Source organism: Neopelma chrysocephalum, unplaced genomic scaffold, assembly GCF_003984885.1.
Source record: "Neopelma chrysocephalum unplaced genomic scaffold, ASM398488v2 Primary Assembly neopelma1_43, whole genome shotgun sequence".
In the NCBI taxonomy this organism is placed as follows: Eukaryota; Metazoa; Chordata; class Aves; order Passeriformes; family Pipridae; genus Neopelma; species Neopelma chrysocephalum.
In genome coordinates, this window is record NW_020897702.1 from 7,992,996 (window position 1) to 8,015,039 (window position 22,044).

The window sequence follows — 22,044 nt, forward strand, 5'->3', positions numbered from 1 at the left end:
TAGCTCCCCACCTCCTACTTACTCTTTGCTGCAGACATCTGACCTCCACTGAATACACAGTCACCACTGTACATGCTGAGTCTAATCAATTCTCCACTGTAGCCTCGAATGACCTGTGTGCACTTCAGTTGTAGTACTTTCAGCAATGTTTTTCAATGTATGTTTAAAGAAACAGATTTCTGTGCTGGTCTCAGAACTGTATACTCTTTTTCAAGGTACTTTCAATGCTCTAGGATAACATCAAATGATTGAAATGGTCAAATATCAGGCTACTAAAGACATTTATACTGAAATTCTCCTGGCATTTTTCAGATTAATATCTAAACCATTGCATGCAAGTTTACAGGAGGATGTCCAATAACCTGGGGAGCTAACCTCAAGATACCAACAATTTTACCTCTTGTCTTGGAGCTGCATGGACACCATAGAGTAGAAACTTCCTCAGAAATTGGCACCAACTGGTAACTGTAGCTGCTGCCCAACGGATGATTAGGGCTGAATTATTCTTTTATATTTCAATGCTTCATATTAGTTTGAAAGGACAATTCTAGATAAGTCTGATTAACTTCTAACACTTCTAGATAACAGTTGTTATGCTTCTACCATTGCTAACTTCTTATGGCTTTTTTAGAAGAGAATTTTGGCATTCAGGGAAGTTATCCCATAATACTTGATTATTTCTAAACATTACAATATTTTCCAGATATTATTACATGAGAAAGATGTGTTCATAAAAAAAAGTAGACAAAGAAGATGGAGACAAACAGTTGTTTAATGAACACAATGATGGTGTTAAAACATTACTAGGTTATTACTACTTATTTCTCTTCATGTATACAGTCATTGAAACTCCAAAATAACACTGAACATTGCATAAATGAGACAAAGCTCATACATATGTAACTATTCTTTTAAGAAGCTAACAGACAAAACAGCTAATGAAGTACAAATTCGGGGAGTAGTCCTTATCTATTCTGTCTTCCTACATTTTGATCATCATCTATTTATAGCTAGGTAAGAATATGAGCTATTGAAGCACTACCAAATCTAAGATACCTGGAATGACTTTTATAAAAGTGGTGGAAGTTACGAGCAAGGAGGTAGAAAAAAAATAAAAGACAATTTTAGCAAAAGACACAATTTCCCAAAAGTATTATATGTCTTCCCCATATAATAAATCCCAACCTTTTATAACCAAACCCCAACTACATAAAGGCTTTAAGAAGCACTTGAAAAAAATGACCATCAACAATTCTTCATCATGAAACACTAGTTCCACTACCAAGTGTAAGATTCAAAAAGTAGAAATATTTAACACCTCAAAATCATCAAAAATATCAAAAGTCACTAGTTACCAGAAAATCTGTTTAAATTGCCTTTTCACATCATATCTAACCTTCCCGTAACACTGTACCATCAAGCATTTCTTAAGCAGACTTCATGGGTCAATTATCCTTATCCCATGAATCAGGGTTATCCAAAGCCCAAGTTTTCAAGTGGTTCTCAAAGCTGAATCACAGTACAAGCTTCCATAGAAGCTTATGTACATAAAACTAGTTTGGTATGCACACTCCCAGACTATATTGTTTGCTGAATCACCAAAAGATTCTAAAGCACACCAAAGATTTATTAAGTTCTGCATCAGAAGGCACTTTTTATGCAGGGATAAATTTCACCCCATATCCCAAGTTTTAAGGCATATAGATTTAAGCTTGTTGTATGAAGTTAACATTTTAGTTAAGAACTTTGCAGCCAAGCTTTCTCCCCCTATTTTCACAGGAGACAAAAGAAACACATGGTCTTCAGTAGTTTTCTTTTAGGAATGTCTAACAGTACCCTACATACATTTTTCAAAATAAAGAATTTACAACATTTGGCTGTAACATTTCTGGAACCAGCCATTCCAAAATATCAGCTACGTCTTCATATTCAGTTCTTTTATGGTAGGTAGATCATCTTGAATTACAGCACTTGTATCTAGCCCTCTAACATTTCAAGTTTTTATTGCCTTCCAGGCTGTGTGCAGAGTTTTGGTACAGTGATGAATTTTGTACTGTCTTTTTGCAATTGCATCCACAACTGTAGTTCTTGTTTTGATATTATCAATGTAGCTTTCCAGGATGTTCACAACAGAGATCAAATATTTTATCCACGGTACTAATTGCAGGTTTTCATCTTTTTTCTTTCAAAAAATGTAAACAAAATCTCTTAATGTGAACTCTTTGCTGGTTGTGCTTCACAAGGTAGTTAAACTTCCAGAGATTTAGAAATAGATGCCATCTGTTTGATTTAAACTTTTATTAGAAATCCATTTGATCTTGCTTTTCCCTTTGAATAAGCCTCTGCAGTTCAAACTGTGGAAGAGGGAAAAGGCAAAAAAGGAGGCAAAAACAGGAACAAGAAAAACTCTGCTAACCTAGTTTATTGTCAGTCAACTCAAGGTATCCACCTGCTACTAACAGTGTTTTCAACATTCTGAATACACATTTAAGAAGTTTTGACAAGAAAAATGTGGTATCAATTGAGAAAAAATTGGAGTTGTAAAGTAGCAAATATACACAGTAATTTCTTGGTTTTCTGTAACTCAAGACTTCCTTGCCAAATGAATTAATAAAATCTGATGACAGAAATGCTGCTCCTATATCTACAAAAACCTCAAATTAATATATTTGCTTATTGTATAGCAAATGGTTTGTTGAAGTAATCCATATTTGCTGCACAGTCCTTGAGATATCCTCACATGTGCATTTTTGGTTTTTTTAACTGTGGAGCTCTCGTCAAAAATTCTGAGTTACTTGCCTTGTAGTACCAGTCCTGAAATTTTTTACAGCACTCTTCACTGCAGAAATCTCTCACTACACCATCAAGTTCCTTAGTTGCTCCCTTTTTGCACAGCTGTGAGCAGTAATTACAAGAAACACATCTCAGTCCTAACCGTCTTGCAAAGTCTTGTTTATATAGCAGCTTGCAGCCTGGAAACAGATTTTAAACATTAGGAACAAAGTAATTTTTACAGAGAGATATCACAGTTAAAGAGTTAAATATCGAAAATTAAATGAATACAACGACAGCTAACAATTGGGGCTTCAGACAAATTCAGGTTGCATAAAAGAACTATATTTCAAGACATTTTTACCTGAATATCTTTCCTGCATAACTCTATGGTTTCCTGTGATGCCTGCATCATTTAACAAAACCCTATGTTGAATCTTTGCTTATCAAATCCCTGAATAAACAGTTAGGAAAAAAATACATAATTTTCTTTTAATAAAAACCCATACAGAAGCGTTGACTTGGAATTAAATTGCTCAATTGCACATCATCAGAATACCAGATATCCAGACTACACTATCTACCAAAGAAATACCTATCTTCATGGATCAACTTAATTTTATTACTACTTTTATTTATATTAATACCACAAATCACTTAAGACAACTCATTAATTTTTAAGAACACTAATACATACAAGATGACCTAAGAACTGAGGAGTTTCTTTAAAAATATGACTAAAAAGTAAGTAATGACCAGTACTGAGAAAAATTATGCAATAATAGGAGATTACACATGAAATTAGTGAAGAATTTGTATGCAATTAATGTTTTACTTTTTCTTTTCATATTGGGGTGGGGTGGAGGTGCTAGTTGTGTTGGTTGGTTGTTGTTTTGTGTTTGTTTTTTTTTTCATTTGTTATGCAGTCATAATTTCAAGGTTGCCATAATGACAGCTATATTCGTCCATAATCTGATCCTCCCTCAAGCAAATTAGAGAAGACATTCTAACATATTAAATGTGTTAAAAGATGAATACTGTAGCTATTACTTAGGCTATTTTGAGAATATAATGTATTTAAACTACCCTAAATCTAGTGTCCATTCAGCTGATGCCTAAATCATATACCATATACCCCTGTAATTGTCCTAATTTTATAGAAGAGAACAGAATGAGAAGACAAAGTAACTCTCTATATTAAACACTGGAGGGATGAGATAACATTTACACAGACCTAAGGTACTGCACCTGTTTTTATGATCTCCCAAATATCACAGGACCACCAAAGACTAGAACTCAAGTCTTCCAAGTGTCCACTCTGCAAGGGCATATGTATAGTCTAACAGATGCAGACTTCTGTACTTCCAGTACATTACAAAACTCAATATGCAACATACGTGCTGCACTTCCTCTGCCATAAAGAATACAAAATTCAGTAATTTCAATTAAGTGACTTGTGCTGTTGTCTATTAGGGTTGAATTCATTTCTGTGAAACTGAGATACTATTTTTAAATCACTAAAAGCACAAGAATGTAAATGGAAACTGCAACAGACAGCATCTTCCAAAAGGTTACTGAGGAACGTTAACTTGCAATGCAACAAGCTTTGCTAACAAATTAAATTTGCTAGTAATTTCAAAACAAGACAATTATAGAATATTGCACAAATAAGTCATGGTAGGTAATAATAGTTTTAAACTTTTTTTTAAGTTCTGTATCTGGTTCTTTAAAAGAAAATTACTAACATAGAAAACAGGCAGTGCAGATGGAAAGTGATAAATCAAGCAACCATCCTTACAGTACAACTAATTTGGATTTTAAATATATTGCTTTGAAGGAAATGACAATCCTAAAGATACCAGTGTGTGCAAGCTATTAGTTAAAAGTACCCATTAAAAGCATGCAAAATTTCTTGCCAGTATTTTTTCCTGCTGCTGTATCTCTTTATTATTGCACAGTACATCAGACTTTTTCCACTTCTTTACAATTCCAGAGATAGTTTAGCACCACAATGTATCCTCCTCTTCAGCTATGTCATGGAAAAGCCATTCAATGCTGCATCAACGTTTCAAGGCTATAGATTAGTACTACTCCTCTACTACCAATCAGGCAACCTATGTCCACCTGGCTAAATAGTTTACAAAAAATGACAAAGTTGACATTTTTCTTGGCTGCTAAACTAAAGGAAGTAAAATTGAAGATGCTGCTGCTGTTATATTAAAAAAAGTTATCAGGTAAGAAATTTTCCATTCTACAGTCAAACATCTCCCACATCTCTGTGATGAGTGGAAAAAAATGAGCAGTGAACATTTAGTAAGGGGAAACAAAAAGTCTAACATTCCAGCCCTTAAGACTAAATGTCTGAAAAACAACAGATCACTGATTGTAGGGGTTCTTGCTGAAGGAGGCCTCTACAGATGATAGAAAATCCATCTTTATAAAACTTGACAGTAGATTGTTACAACCGTGAAGACTGTTAAAATGGAAGTACAAAGGTTTTCTTTTGCAACATCATAAGCAAAATTCTTCAGATTTGTCTGAAGCTTTTTCACATCTTTGTAAGAGGTAACTTAATCTACCTGGCCAGGGAATATTTGGTTTTGACAGGAATAGTAAGACTTTCTTTGTATGGAAAAAGGTATTTGCCTTTGACAAAACAGGTTCTGAGCTCCAACAACTTGGTCTCCATGGTGCACAATGGAAATCTTGAATCAACACAACAGTAGCATCCATGATGGCTTCGCAGATATGACTATGAAGTGGGCTTTGACTTACAGTATGTTTCTGATGAGTAATACAAAAAGCACTGGTTGTCTGATCTTTCCAACATCAACACTAAAGTCCTGAGTATTTGGACAGCCTAACTCCCCTGGGGACTTGGGGTTCATGATTATAAGCACTGCCTAAAACAAACAGCTGACAACCAGCCAGAGACTGGAAAGGTTAATGGCTTAAACACTGTAAGATCACCAAAGGACTTCTGTCCACTGTAGCAAACCAAAAAAGAAAGAGCTGCTTATCCAGTGAAGCCCACCCCTTCCTCAATACGCCCCCTAATTTGGACTGTGAAAGGACCCTGAGATGAGATAAGGGGGTACTATTGTCCAACTATCCCAGGTGCAGAAGGGCCTGCATACCTGAAGCAACAAAATGGATTTCCAGATAAGGAAAGAGGCTGATAAGAGGCAAATCCTGCAAGGTGGAATAATCTTTCTTATCATGCCAACGTCCTCCCTTACATGATGACTCTGTTGTGAAAATCCCTCTGGGGAGCATCAGAAGACATTTCACACCTAGCCTGGGCTATTCATCTCAGTTGAGAGACGATAATGGACCATGACTGATGCTGACATAATAGGCAGCTGTAACTTCTTAGAAGGTGTCAGAGACTCATGACACATCCCCTGACACTAACCACTGTAAAACTCTCCGCCCCAGGGGAGGTACTAGGTGTTCCCACCTGAGCTTGCAGAGCATAATGACTCATGAAATCTCTGAGTTTAGGGGGCCTTCTCCCACCCCCAAAGGATCAAGACCATCACTTCAACCAACAGACATTGAAGTTGCAACTACCGAGTTTCATCACTGGATCCAGCGGGTGGTGACTCTTTCCACTTTTATCCTTTCTTTCTCTTCCTTTCCTTATACTTTTCCTTAAGTTTTATTTGTATGTTTGAACATCGCTGTATTATTACAGATGGTAACAACCAAAATGGCTACACACCTGTTTTCCTTTGAAACAAAATTGTTCTAAAATAAACCCTACATATATATATTTACAAACACCGATCATTCAGTGTTGTTTCACTCTAATCCACCCCAAGGGATTTTTTAACAAGAAGCTGAGTTACCCTTCCCTTCTGGGGCGGGTATTAACACAACCCCAACATTTTGTACAAAAAGTTATGAGTAAAATCGCAAGTTCCCCAGGATTTCAGCTACAACACCAAACACACAAGTTACCGTGTGACCAGATGGAAACCTAAGTGCTTTAAAGTGACTGAGAGAAAACAGCTCTTATTTTCAAAGAAAAGTGTAAGCACAGGTTATCTGCCTCAAGCTACGCCACTTATGGTCTTTATCAAAGTTCTAACAGTCAGCTGTCTTAGAAAGACCACTAAGGAGCATTTTCAGACAAAGTATCTCCAACTCAAAATCTGAAGCAGCAAAAAAGAAGTAGCTGTGTATCTTCTAAATTAACATAACATATCCTTAATTACACTATTAGAATTTTGGCTTCCAAGCAAAGCCCAACACAAAACCCATCTCTTCCAGCAGTCCAGTATTTTGGTTCCCCACATAAATGGTGGAGAGAAGATAGGGATCTGAACACATGCAACAGAAAAGACAACACCCAACCAGTTCATCCAAACCTTTACCTCAGGGAAGTTCCATGATAAGAGGGCTTCCTTTCTCTTGGCCAATCCAAGAGCTGCCAGCCAGGTCCAGCTGTGCAGAGTTGCCAGCACTGCAGAGTTGCCCATGGTAGGAAACCTGCTTCACTTGACTGACTGCAGACTCAGTGCAAGCAAGCTACTAAGCACCTGATTCTATTCTACCTAGCAGCACCTACCTGAATTAGAGGAAGTTCAGTACATTTCCACATCAAGCAGCTGTGAAAAAGGAATGCTGAACTAGAACTATTCCTGAGCCCTCAACATCAGTCTCTTTTTACCACAGAGAATAATATGTTTTATAGAAAGTAACTGTTCCATCCTAAAAGCAATTGGTTTTTTTACCTCTGAAAGGCTGTACTTACTAGACTATCTTTGTCCTTCAAGTAACATACAATACCTGCTGTTCTCTCATCTTGTAATAACTTCCACTGTTACCCATTAACAACTTCATCTAGAGGAGAATAACAACAGGCCTGTAGCATCACAAGTTAGGCCTTAAAAGATTTCTGGAGTTATGTTCCACCCACATTTTTCTGCTGTATCTCCCTCTGAATTGATCTGCATGCAATAGCAACCTCTTCCATACCCACATTCCCATCATCCACTGTCTCTGGATTCATAAGAAACATCATTATCCTTAGGAAAATGATGCAATGCATCCAAATTTTGGGTCCTGCTTGGATTACTATTAAAGTAGACCCTATCCTCTTTATGTAACAGAGAAACTGTGTACCACTTCCTTCCTTGTCTGTAGCTTAAGAATCTTTTATCATTATTCAATTCAACTTTTATACACCCTCACTTTATCCTAATATTTTCTGATAATTAGATACTATCTCCTTCTGTTCTCCTCTCTCCTACTCCCACATAGTTACTCATGTTTTGCTTGTTCTTAAATCTTTCTAGGTTGATTATTCTTTCACGTTAATAAGAAGCATCTTTATCAGCTTTCTTCTTGTGCTCATAATCTCAGCACCTTAAACTGCATCACCCCTTACCTGCAACAGTCAATGCTGTCTTCACTTAAAGAACTACCTCAAACCTCTTTAAAAGACACAACAGTGGAATTAACACCAAAGGATGATAGTTTAACAAGGACTACTGGTGTCGAACAATGCACAGCATTTCACTTGATACTCTTTACCATGTCAGAAATTTAGCTCTCCATGAATAAAAAAAATCTCAAAATTCAGCACAACATGTACTCAAAATTTAAATGACATTACTTGAACAGTATCAGTGTTCTCCCTCTACAGATAGAAGGAAGATAAACAATCTCTTCCACAGCATATTTTTCAACTACAAGAACACTACCAGAAATACCAAAATCCAGGTTAACAAGTTAAAAATTTCAAGTCATTTCTGAAGATATGCATCCAACAAGCACTAATTGAAAACTACATCTACACAACAAGACTCTTCCACAAGTAGAATACCACAAGAACCAACTGTCCAGCTCTTCCATGTGTGTTTGCCTAGAAAGCATGGAACTATGTTTTCCTTTGGCATGCCAAAAGCCATCACTTGGTGCTTCTGTTGCAAGGGAACCTGTTAAATATTTCATAAGGGACTTGTCAGATTTGAATATGCTGTCTCTTTTCCCTTACTCATTTTTATCAGCAGAAAAGAATATTTGAGCTTTTACGGTAACAAAATTTGTTTGAAATAGCCATTTGCAGCTCAAAGATTTAATACCAGACTACTAAATCAGATGATGTGGCCTGAACAACTGCACTGTGCCATCAGAGTTCCCTAATGAAAACTGTCACGGCTCCAGGGGATGTCAGGGATGTCCCATTGTACCTTCTGTCCACAGCAGTCAAAGGAGGTCATATTCTCTAAGAATAGCTCACGCACCTCAAAATCCCTCCACATTTGACTTCCCCTTCTCTACTAACCTGACTTGTGGGAAAGGAATATATTCCCTTAGTAACAACATGACTCTTGCAATTGCCAAAGGGCATTTTTACAGATCATACATTTTATAGCATTTAAGATGTGTTTTGCTTTTCATTTGTACCCTTTTGCCAGGATATTCCAACTCGGCACCAAAAAACCTTCAAAGAGAGCCACCAGGAAGCTGACATTTTAGGTTAAAATTTATCTCAAGAGAAACATGGCCAAAACAAGTGGTCACGAGCAAAGCCAAACTGTCTAACATGGTAGGCTACAACTGAAAAAGCACCACAGCAAGAACAAGTTATTTTAACATGGTAGGCCTCTGCCAAAAGCTGCAAAAGGTGAGGCAACGGCTCTGTGAGGTACAAACCCAAGAGCTAGCAAAAGAAGATTTCATTATGCAAAACACTTAACTATGATATAAAATTTTACATATACTAAATATATTTTCCCCCCTATAACCACATTCTGTACTACTTAACAATGCTTGATAGCTATTGCAAAGTAGTATGCAGTTAGCAAGTTGCGATTATACCATAAAATTTTGCATAAAAAAGGATGCTTTTCTACAGTCTTCAAAAATTTCTGTATGCTAGCCCAAATTCTGTCCATTTTATTTTTAAAAGCTGTATCAGTGCCTCTAAAATAGATAGTTGATAATGTAAACTATTACAAAGATGTGTTTAAACAGTTTCTGTAGCCCTCACTTTAAAAATAATGAGACCAAACATCAGGAACAAAGTGATTCAAGCAGGCTTGATGGCAACTCCCTTCATCTAGGGGAACACAGCAGCTTGGCACAGCTTCCTTGGTCCACTGACCAGAGAAACGCAGAAACTATAACTAAGTCTTAGCACACTTCATATCACATGTCGGTTTTTAAATCAGCTTTTTTCTGTTTCTAATAACAACAAGAATTGCTATAAATTTCAGGTAGTATCTTAATTGGTTGTGAAACACTATTCTGTAAGCACCTGTATAAGATTTAACACACGTTTAGGCTAATCTCAATTATCTGTAATGTTTTCATGTAAATCTAAAAATTAATCAACTAATCATTTAACAGTATACTTCACTGAACAATTCACTGTGCAGCAGTGGTCGGTAAAATCCCACTCTAAAATCTACAATGCTTTAAATGAAGGTTAAAGACATTCTAGACATTCTTAGTTCTATAATCACTTAATTTTCTAAATTTCTTTTTCTACTTGCCAGCCTGACAGTATTTCAAAAGAGATTATCTCTACTCAGATGAAACATCAGAATTGTCTACACCGGGTTTAATTTGCAGACTCCATAATTGCCAGAAAGTTATTAGCATGCTATCAAGATGACAGTACAGTTGCTGGTTCTATACCTGTCTTTTATCTGTATTACCCTTTTGAAAGGAATTCCCAAGCATCAGATAACTGAGTTACTCCATAGCTTATTGACCTTCTCCTTCCAAGAAACAGACTACTGGATATGAATCAGTGTTATTAAAATTTGCATTACAAAATTATTAAGCCTGTGTTATTTAAATCATAACACTTAGTTCTACTAAAAAGATTAATTGAATGCAAAAGAAGTCTACAAGTAAAATAAAAATTATGCTGATACTCATCATAAAATAAGTTTTATTGCTGGATTGCCAAAGATTTTTTGGCCTAGACTCTCAGGAGGGATATATATTAACAAAACCAAACAAACAAAAAACCAAAAAAACAAGAAAACCCACCCCCAAAAACCCCAAGCCCTAATAACTTGAAGATTTCCTCAGGACTAAAAACTTTCACAGCCTATCCTCAGTTGTCACTCACGCAACTATATATACATAAAAATCCACAAGCAACTTTGATCTTCTTTAGTGTACGTAATATACATCTTATTTAATTTAGATACTGGTATTTTGGAATGCACCATTCTAGTGGCAAAACACCAGGATAGTTTAATTTCCAAAGCCTCAGCACCAGGGGAACAGATTAAACTCTTTCCACTAGTCCATTCAGGTTGTTCATTCTCCACAAAGCATCCAACTTTTGAACAAAACCAGAAAAAGCATACTATACTCCATGAAAGAATTAATAACCACCTTTAGCACAAAATCTAGGTCAGTTCTAATTACACCTTACTGTAATCGAAGTTTCAGCTACTCCCTGTACATATTTTTAAATATCTGAAAAGAAACAGAGTTGGAATGAAAGTGCACAGAAATACTGACACCAGAGGCTTTAATGTGGTTGCCGGGCTTTGTGTGTAAATATGTACGTATATGTAGGTGTAAAAAAACCCTCAGGTATGAAGAATATGAGCAGAGCAATGATGACACCTTTAGTACTCCAGCTAGGCAGTTCTAAGCAGTCAAGAGATATTTGTCCTTGATGTATGCCATTATGTATGCTTTCCCATCACTTTGCTTGAAGATGAACAAATAAGTACACTAGCAGAAATTTCAACACCTCTTTACTTCTGCTGATTTTATCTAGGACCCTTTATAAACACATCCCTGAAATTTCCCAGTATTTTCCCTTGAGAGTTCAATTTCTTCCAAAAACACCAGTAACTTCTGTGACTGAGTACTTTCAGCTATTCCTTCTCAAATTGTGATACATTGTCTTCTAGTGAAGAATAATTGCATGCTCAAAAAAATAATCTATGTTGGTGAGGTTTCTTCAACACTTTGCAATATCAAAACCAGGATGGCCTCCATACTCAACAAGTATTTGGTACTTCTACTAGTTTTTCTACTTGACAAACAGTTGGACATGTATCTGGGAAAAGGCCATGACACTGAAGACAAACTGGTGGTGTGTAGGTGCCTGGAAAAGGGGGAAGCAGCATCTATCAACTCTGATCATGGAACTTCTATTTGTTGACCTCCACTGTCCACCAGAAGTCCTGGCGCTCTTCTTCCCATGTCAGATCTAAACACTGTTAACTCTTAGATTGCACTATTTCTGTAGCCATCGATGACAATCATTGGTTTTCCTTTAAAAATACATGGTCTAGGTTGTTCCTATGGAATTTCTGTCCAGGTCACCAGATTATTTGCATCAGGAACACATCAGCTCTTTGTCATATGTAGCACCTCAGCTACCGCTTGCAGATATGTGCTATATTTATTCAATTTATAATCTACTTAATAGTGCTTTTGACTACTCTCTCTCTATTACTCAGTGGTTCAGATCATCGCAGTAAGCTGATAAAATCTGGTTTTACGATAACATTTCACATATTCACCCTCAAAAAACCAGCATTTCCTCCTAAGCTGGCAGTCCAACACTTGCGAAACTCAAGACTAGCACTAAGACATCTGGCAATAGATTCCCCCCACTTAGTAACTATATTCACACAGCAAAGACTGTTTTTATTTCTTTCCTTCCTCACATCTTCCAATAGGAAACACAAGTCCTCACTTATTTCAAGCCTCCTCATACAGAAGTAGTAATATGGTATAGCTGGCATTATGAATCTTACTAAGTTTGTTGTGACAGTCACCAAGCTTTAAAATGAGGGAGTTATTAATATTCACAGTAATACAAGCATATACTGTAATCTCCAGAAAAGTAGTTTGCTCTTGTCCAAATATATTCTGTGGAATTGTTTAATTCATAGAATCAATTTCTAGCTAGATGTTGCTGAGCACTGCAATGATACACTGTGAAGCTGGGCCTTGCTTCGTTCTTTTTTAACTCTCCAGCTATCACTTTGCAGTCCAGAACACAGCAAAAAAACCTAAGTCACCATACTCCATTCTTTAGAAAAAAAAGATTGCAGAGTCCAGAGTTATAAGGGAATGGCATGGAAGGAAGGCTGCCTCCAATCCTGCACTCCACCCTCCTCCAGCTTAACAGGATCCTCCTACAAGTAAATGGGCACATCTACTGTTTAATCTGCTTGAAAGCAGAGATCTTCAGCAGGGTTTATCAATTGACAGTGAAAGCGTTATTATTATAACTAAAGAAAAACAATATTCACCATATTCTTGAGAGATAGGTCATCCAAACCCACAGTTAAATTTCTAAGGACTTCTAAGATCATGATTAAATACCAGTATCAAAGGAGAGCTCACCAGAAGTGGAAAGGATTGGTCCTCGTTAAGACTCTATTTTGCTGTTTCTATTAAAACCTTGCTTTAATGCAACTTTAAAGAATCCTATGCCCATATAGTTCCCTTTCAGTCTGTATTTTGAAAATTTGAGTAATTAGTAAAAAAATTATAGTGACAGTAATCAATACACATCAACAGGTATCATTCAAGTTATTGCTTAAATAACCATTCTAAGCCAACATAGAACTTCCACAGTCGTATTAAATTTTGAAAATACTATCAAAGAGAAAGTTTGGTATTCATCAGTGCAGTTACTGTTGGTATATACTCTGCTAAACAAATTTTAAAAAATTGATTTTTTTGTGCACATGTAGATATGCATGTGCCTACATATGTGTATGTATTTATACACGCATACACTCAAGAGTGTTACTTGCTCTTCCTTAACCTGGAGCAAGTGGTGAAAAGCTCTAAAGGCAGCTCAGATAAATTAACAAGTACGTGCACTTCATTAATAATAACGATGAAGAAACTTCTGGTTTAGCCTCAAATACACTAGAATAAGTTGGTACCTTAAATTTTAACATTAAATATTATCAAAGTAAGTCAACCACAGTAGAACTACAATGACCAATACCTTAGGAAAAAAACAAATACATACATACCTTCACTACAAAAGGGTCTTTTGATACCAGAGAAATTCACCGTCTCATGCAGCGTTTTCTCTTCTTGACAGTATTCACAGTATGTAACTATGCAGTGCAGTTTCTTATAATCATCAGAACATGCTCTGCTGCAGAACTGATACACTTTGTTCTAAATGCAAAGTTGCAAAGCATCATGAATAGGGTTAATGGATAAAATCTTAAGGTCTGGATAGTGCAACTTTAAATAACAGTTGCCATTAAGACACAAGTTGCAAAGTAAACAGAAGTGTGAACACACAATGACTTCTAATGCTAAAAATTAACAAATTCCAATTAAGCTAACAGTGAGTGCTACAATACTCTTTATTTCACATGAAAATATTGAACAGAAAATATGCCAATCGATCTTAGCATACCCTCTTCAAATACTTCTCTCAGTTCATAGAGAAGTGCAAAAACTGAAGATGAAAGCAGATTTCAGACTTACAGCTGACCTGAGAAATAACATTTTTCTTTAAATTCCACAGATACTATATATAAACAAAGACTTCTGCTTTTATCCATACTGAAGTTAAATGATATTCTACAGAACTAGGTAGATTTTAACTGAACTTTTTAAGCTTCAATACCTTATAAAATATCTATCTAGAAAAACTGTACTGGAGCTCAAAGTCTAAACTTTTTAACACTTCATCATTGTCATAATAATACCAAAAAACCCCTTACCTCCCATTCCAGTACTTCTGGCTTTGAACAAAAAGAACTTTTGCAATAATTGCATTTCAACTGAATATCACTGGGAGAGACAAACTGACCATTTGTTGAAGACTGCACACTGAGAGTCTGAAAAACATAAATATATATATACACACACATCACTAAAAAAGAAAGTTACTTCTAAAATGGTGGGTTTTCTCAATTAAGCTTATAGTGTTCTAGAATTTGGGAGTTTATAAATAAACTCAGGAGCATTATGGCAAAAGCATAGCCGGTTAGTCTTTTACCTTAATTCCTTTTCCATTGTCATCTTAGGTTTTCCAATTTTGAATCTTTACCCTTGCTTCCACCATAATTACTTTAACTCATGTTTCTTTTACCTTACCTTTCTAATATCTGTTATTTAAGGGTAAATAAATTTTTATAGAAATGAAAAAGTCTTCCCAAACTGAACACCCGTTAATCACAAAACACATCTTTTCAGATAAATACACTTCACAACTTGCATTATTTTGGTCACAGAAGCTCAGACAAAGATCCAAAACGAAATATTTTCGAATCCAAACGTCACCAAGGCAGATTACCAGCATATTACTTAAGCATACCACTGGAAAACACAAATATTAAAGTAAAAGGCCTTCAGTGAGTAACCACACATCTACTTAGATTAAGAGAAAGCCACTTAACAGTCCTAGCTAGCCTCAATCACCATGGCAGGAAGATGCAATTATTAAATTTTTATACAGTTATTCAAACAACCCAGGCTTTTAAAATTGAGAAAAATACTACAAATTGCATGTACAGGTATGACAATTTAATTCTGTAACTGAGCAATTTGCTTAATGCATTTCTGAAGCAAGCAGTAGATAAGAGAACTCAATTATACAGTACCGGTATCTTCCAAGTAGGTCTTATGTGCATACAGAACACTCTTTTTGCACATTCCCTGATCAAGCAAGAACTACTGGTGTATTACACATGCCATGTTCAAGAGAAAAAATCAGAATCAGTAGCAATCACAGACAGTTGAAGAATCCAGAGGAAACATTTCTGACATCTGTCTTCTCAAGAAACTTTCCCACACCGTTTGCTACAAGACAAATATATTTAAAGGCAAGTTCTCTTCAGACAGATTTGTTACTACCTCTCCACCCTGTAACAGTGAAAATTCAAAGCATTTCTGCTATAGGATACTTTTCTTCAGACTCTCATGATAGTAAGGGTTTACCTACACTAGAAAATAAAGAAAAAATTGCAATGAGACTTATTACTGATATAAACCCTGACATAGGTGGCACTGCTGTGTGCTAGCTAGCAGTAGCAACAATATCATTTTATGCAGATGCATTAATTCTGTGTCAGGAGTTTGCAGACATGAAGTAGTCATGCACATTTCCTAATCACATGCAGGACCTGAGAACCAAATGCCATACAGAAGATGACACCTTTATCCCAATGGTCCACTGGCCCTTAACAACTTTAACAGATGCACACACACAGTATTGCCATACTTTTCCCATTATATCCAGCAAATGTCCCTGTGGTTGAGTGAGGTTTGCTACACTTTGGCTGCTCTAAATAAGGTGGTGAAGACTTGCATTAACATGGGAGCCACAAAGGTCCAACCTATGCCCTTCTGCATTTGCAAGCTTCTTCATAGAGCAAACACCATGCTCAACACAGGCTGCCATATGGGTCATGTAAGCACCATGGAAATCCTAGGAGCTCTAGTTGAAAACTAAAAGAAATCAAGAAGCAAGTATACCCACCACCTCCAGTTCAGGAATGAAGGAAACGTAAAGAACTAGCAGATGCGGCAACTTGTAGAGAAACATTGAAGACAGAGAGAGGAATGAAGATGAAATCCTGCTTATAATTAAGGACTGCTTCTATATAATATTTTAATGAGTCAAGATGACATGGTATTTTCATCACCTTGCCTTGCCTTTAACTTACAAGATATTTACAGTATCTTTAGAAATTATTTGGGAGCATTATTACACACAGAGAATAACACAGCAAAAAAGATCATAAATTCATTAAATGCTTTCCCAGGTCACCCTGAACAGCAAGGTTTTATCTATGTTGTGCTTGAACAAAGATATCTTTGAAGTCATGTAGATACATTCACTCTTTTGAGAGCCCGTCCCGAACAACGAGAGCATGGGAAGTGCCAAGCAATGCAAAAAATCATTGTAAAGCCCTTTTCAGCCTTCAACGCAACAAACTCAAACTGCTTTAAGTTGCCAAATTACTAATGAACAGTAGGCAGGTACAGCCCAGGACTCTTCTGAGAAGACCACCATAGCAGCACAGCTTCTGGTCTGCTCTTGCCACCCCAGCATACATGGCAGAAGGGTTATCCTCGCTCACAGCAACACAAAATCAAATTGTGGAAACATTTCTACACTTAAGTGTAGTAGGCTACCAGACTCTGGTTAGTTTTTTTTCTAGTTGAGAACAAAAAAGAAGTCTTTGAAAGAATCAAGTTGTTCTTAATGTGAATGAGAGAAGCAAACACGTATGAGGAATCTTCTACATACTGCTATCCACCAGGGCTGTTCCACGTGCAAAATCAAGGGCGTGAAATGAAACTCGGAAGGAACTAAACACTCCCCTCATGCTCGTGCACACACAGACCTTCCAGCCTGAGTATGGAAGCCTCAATTATTGTTATTATGATCAAACTTAGAAAAGTATTTCTGTGTGTGTGCACATGCACATGCGTGCCCAAGAAAGAGAGATGTAAAGTACATAATGAAGAACACTTTCAGGCAACCATCACAATGCTGAAAGAGAACAATTATCTAGAAACAAAAGGTTATTTGTAAGATAAAATTATAATCAACCCTAAAGTACTGTGAACAAATTGTGAATTTAAGTATTCCAACCCATTTGTAAACTAAAAGGACTAAAATTTTTGCAGAAGGGAAGAGACACAGCCCTGCAATATCAACTACTCTATTCTGAGAAAGATAACCCTTGAAGAAAAAATGTCTAGGAAAAACAGGCACAATAAGAAAAAGGGATGAATACAATCACAGCAAATTAAAACAAGAGTTATCTCCATTAGTAAACAGTGACAAATATGGAAGCCCATAGCAAATTGGACGGTTTTTTCAACTTAGGTTTAATGCCTTGCATGTCTCTTAGGTATAAAAGAAGCCTCAGGGGAACACCTTCAGTCTAATGCTCACATTGTGGTATATCATCCTTTCCACCTAAACACTACGTGAACACAACAGAGAAGCTGCTCTCACACATTAAACTCTTACCTAATGGTGAATACATTTTATTCTTCTACACGAACATACAAAAACTATCAAAAGTTAAAACCCGACAGCGCTGTCTGAGCAAACCAACTGTAAGCAAGTGACCACCTACCTGTTCTCGGTCTTTACTGAGAACTCACAGACTGTATGGCTGCTCTAATTAAACTAATACAATATTGAAGAGAGAGATCTACATGTAGCACTGAAACTGCAACAGAAGCGTCAGCAAGGTCTCAGTAAGACCGGAAACCCACAACAAGCATTAACTGATCTGGCAGTTATATTCAATAATGTTGTTTAATGCTGACTTATATGCAAATCCAAAAAAGTTTAGGCTGTATTTGCCATTCACTTGCTTTATTTGTTCCAAGAGCTCTTGAGGTCACAATTAATTGTAAGATCATGTACAATAAAACAGATGCTAAATGAGTTTGATAGAAGTATTACAGATCTATCATGACATACTAACAATCTGCAGCTATTCTGTTTATCAGTTCCACTGACAGACATCTACCAAATTGGCTAGGACGGAAACACAGAACATGGCTACATGATGGATATCCTGGATAGGATATATTAAGGAAGCAATTAAAAGATTGATTTGCTGTCCAGTTGACAGAAAACAGAAAAGTTGAACGGCAAATGGGAAAATCGTTTGTGGGTGTAACTGTTCAACAACACATGAGGAGGCAATTATCAATCATACAGTGCACATTTGGGAAAACTGTTTTCACACACAGAAATTGAAACATTTTCTTTACAAATATTCTTTGATCACCTAGAGATGAATCAGTACAACACATTTCCCATATGCTTTAACCTTAAGTCATATTGAAAATATGACATTTTCAATAAGTATTGCAGCCTCTTCCAATGTGCTTATCACTGGCCTTGCAGTTTCTGGACATAACTTGAACAGCTAGTTTCATCCATCAACAAAACAGCTTAGGCTCTAACCTTTCATTTCAGAGACAGTCACTCTACCCCATGACAGACCTTTACTAGTATTATATTCAATATGAGAATTCTGTTACCGCATTTAGTATAAAAGAGACTAAATTTGTTGATCTTCAATGTAAGGCTCACCTCTGTGAAGAGGCTGAGGTGGTAAAAATAAGATAAGCAGTGATATTGCTTTGTGTTTTCTTATGATATCAAGGAGAAATTGGTTGTTATGATCTGATTTTATATGTTTAAGACAGCAGCCAGTGTTACCATTATGAAACAGTACTTTAATCAAAGAAATTGTTATGAGCCAGAATTATCTGCTATGTTAATTATAACTCATAAGCACGTATATACAAGCAAGTTAGTTTAATATGTAACTACTTAACACAGACATAGGCACACAAATATTTAGGGAGGAAAAGGTTTAACACAACAGCTAACCTGAAATTTAGCTACACAACTGGAACTGCAAAAGTTGTACAGTTTTCCATCAGGCATTGTGGCTTGATATTGAGGTAAAGAGTTTCGTTTACAAAAGTGGCAAATAATTTCCATACCTAAAAGAAAAACGTAGTTTACAAACAAAATAAACAGAAAATAGTCGTGAGAAAAAAAAAGTATTACCCTTTTCACTATTTCAATGTAAAAAGCTACAACTTGTCTGTTTTCCAGTCAGCTTCTAGAAGTCACACAAAACTAAAGCTCAGCATTAAATATGAAACTGCACCTTCTTCCATGAAATTCACTAGAGCATTTTCAACTTCAAGTTGAGATCTATGACTGCTTTGCATAATGAAGAATATGCGTTTTGAGTTATCTATCAGTTCCTTTCACCTGGATTAAAAACTTTACCTATCCATATGCATGATAACTACTTCCTTCCTTCTCCATCTCTTGGTTGAGGAAAAAAAAATGGGGTGGGGTTGGATCACATACAAGAGAATATGAATTCATGTGCACAAAAACTACACTATTATTCTTTCACACATCAGAGCACATTATGTACCAGCATTTTTTCACAGGAGGCCTTAAGACAGTTGAAAATTGTTTTCAACACCAAGAAAAAAGGCTGGTGGGGAAAATGACCCTTCATGGGCCCATTTGCTAGTGTTCAACATAAGATGGTCTTTTTCTCTTTTGTTTTTAAAGAAGTTAAAAAACTCTATGAAGTCATATCTGCATAGACTAAGTGTAAAACAAAACCACCCACCCCCAGTCTTCAAACTTTAAAAAAAAAGTCTACTCTTAGCAGTGATGAAAATCCACCATCCTTTTCACTTACTTTGTGATTTTGCATATTTTGATTTGTGTGTGTTCATGCATACAGTTGAGCAGTATGGCTCCATATATCCATTAGGTCCTATGCACTGAGTCATGTCAAAAAACCTGCACTGAGCTCTGCAGCCAGTACAAGGTGTTAATTTGCCACATTTCTAAAACACAAAACAAAGTAAAACAATGCATTAGTTAAAACTACGCTTGGCTTTTGACTTTAAATTATGGTCTTAAAAAAAGAAAAAACAAACACAGAAAACTTATTTCTGCAACCTGCTCTTCCATCAAACCCTTCCTAAAATCAACCACCTCTCATAATCATCCTCTTAAGAGTATTCGGCACTATGGTTGGGTCTCTTACTCCCAGGGAAAAGCCAGCTAAAATTATTCTGTGTAAAGACAAAACACACATACACACACACACACCCTTCAAAAAAATCAAACCAACCAAAATATCCCAACTCATCCCAAATCCCACCATCTGTGAACTGTGATAAGAGTATACAGCAAGTTGGAGAGTCTGAAAGAACTCTGTTCCTCTCTCCTTGCTGATAGCACAATGGTTGTTAGGAAAGAAACAGCAGTCTGGCATGGCAAACACGATTCACAGAATGGGTAAGGTGAGAAGTGACCTTTGGTCCAACCTCCCTGCTCAAGCAGGGTCTTCCTAAGGCACATTGCACAGGATTGCATCATGATGGTTCATGAATATTTCCAGTGAGGGAGACTCCACAACCTCTCTGGGCAATCTGTTCCATTGCATGGTCACCCACACAGTAAAGAAGTTATGAAGAATAAATAATGGTCCTAAACTTTGGAAACGAAGCATTTGTACTCTCCAGGCAGGAGGAACACACTGCAGAGTTTCTATATTCCTTATTGAAGTCAATGAGGAACTGTGATCTAGTAACAGACTCAATTTTGACATCTCTCAACACAGTAGTCAGTCCATCAAGTTTTCCACAGAATGGAACAAATGTTCTATAAAAAGCACAGAAAAGCTGCACCAAGCAGAAATACTAATGATGCAGTCAACATACAAAATCAATAGTTCTGATGTGCTACATGTATTACATGTCAGTGGTAGGCAAGTATCTCAAGCACCATAAACCAAGTTTCAGAAAAAAATATCTAGACACCTTCCCTGCCCATAGAAATAGTATCATGTTTTTGATAGTGATCACAGAAAATTCCTCATTTCAATAGTAATGAGCCTCCTATCAGATAGGCTCTTGCCTTAATGAGCACTAGAAAAGACCCTATCGTGACTTAGGCACTTCAGATTTCCTGCCTTCTGTTGAGAAATTTTGGCACTACCTCTTCTTCTTTCCCTATTCTCAAGGACTGAAGGGGGAAGGAAAGGCGAAGCATGTTTCACAGGTGCTTCACTTTGATCAGATAACAGAAGCTTCAGAGGATATCTTTGCTCTTCCTATCTTTAACCACCTACGTTTGAGAACTAGCTAAATCCAGTCTTACAGACTGCCAGTTCTATAACGTCATCTTCCCTATAATAAGAGCGTGCAGACAAAAACATACAAATACACATGCCTGTACCACAAACTGGATGTAGCACCTCGCAGAGACCAGTAAAATTTCCACATGCTGCTTTGGTGAAACCTTTGCTGTGGCTTTCCTCCAAAAAAGGGTATCTGTCAAGATATCGAGCTCCTGCCTAGAGCAGGGTATAAAATACAACTCCATGATCCTTCCTTCTTAACTTACTTTTGTCTGTGTGCCTTTAAACATGTTACCCAGCACCTAATTATCTTCCTAATGAGCCAAAATATTGACGAAATTCACGCTAAGTACCAAAACCAAAATGCAGCAATTATACTGTTCTATGAGTCAGAGATAGTCTGACAATATACATTCATCTCCTCTGACAGGCTAATAGACAAAGAAGGGCATCAAGAAAACTCCACACAGTATTACCAGTAACAATACAGGAGGTTACATTTACAAAGGACTTGACTTCTTGGAACATGTCTAATGGACAACCACTATAAAAAAAATATTTGCTTGCACAAACATCCTTGGTATCTCTAGAATAACCTCAAATGTAAATCTAGAAGCACTGAAGCAAA

The 22,044-nt window shown here is 36.6% G+C and overlaps 1 protein-coding gene across 14 annotated transcripts in view; it reads right to left on the reverse strand.

Annotated features, from left to right (window-relative positions):
- The window catches only part of ZMYM2 (zinc finger MYM-type containing 2), an 88,037-nt gene that overhangs the window by 23,655 nt on the left and 42,338 nt on the right, over positions 1 to 22,044 (reverse strand). For 13 of the 14 annotated variants that reach the window (XM_027677213.1, XM_027677221.1, XM_027677220.1 and 10 more), the window contains 5 exons: positions 19,965 to 20,115; positions 19,124 to 19,239; positions 14,472 to 14,588; positions 13,764 to 13,914; positions 2,800 to 2,972 (listed from right to left, as the gene is read on the reverse strand). In XM_027677213.1, coding sequence (XP_027533014.1) covers positions 2,800 to 2,972; positions 13,764 to 13,914; positions 14,472 to 14,588; positions 19,124 to 19,239; positions 19,965 to 20,115 — 708 coding nt within the window. The remainder of the gene's footprint in view (positions 1 to 2,799; positions 2,973 to 13,763; positions 13,915 to 14,471; positions 14,589 to 19,123; positions 19,240 to 19,964; positions 20,116 to 22,044) is intronic. The other variant, XM_027677225.1, reaches the window with a different exon arrangement.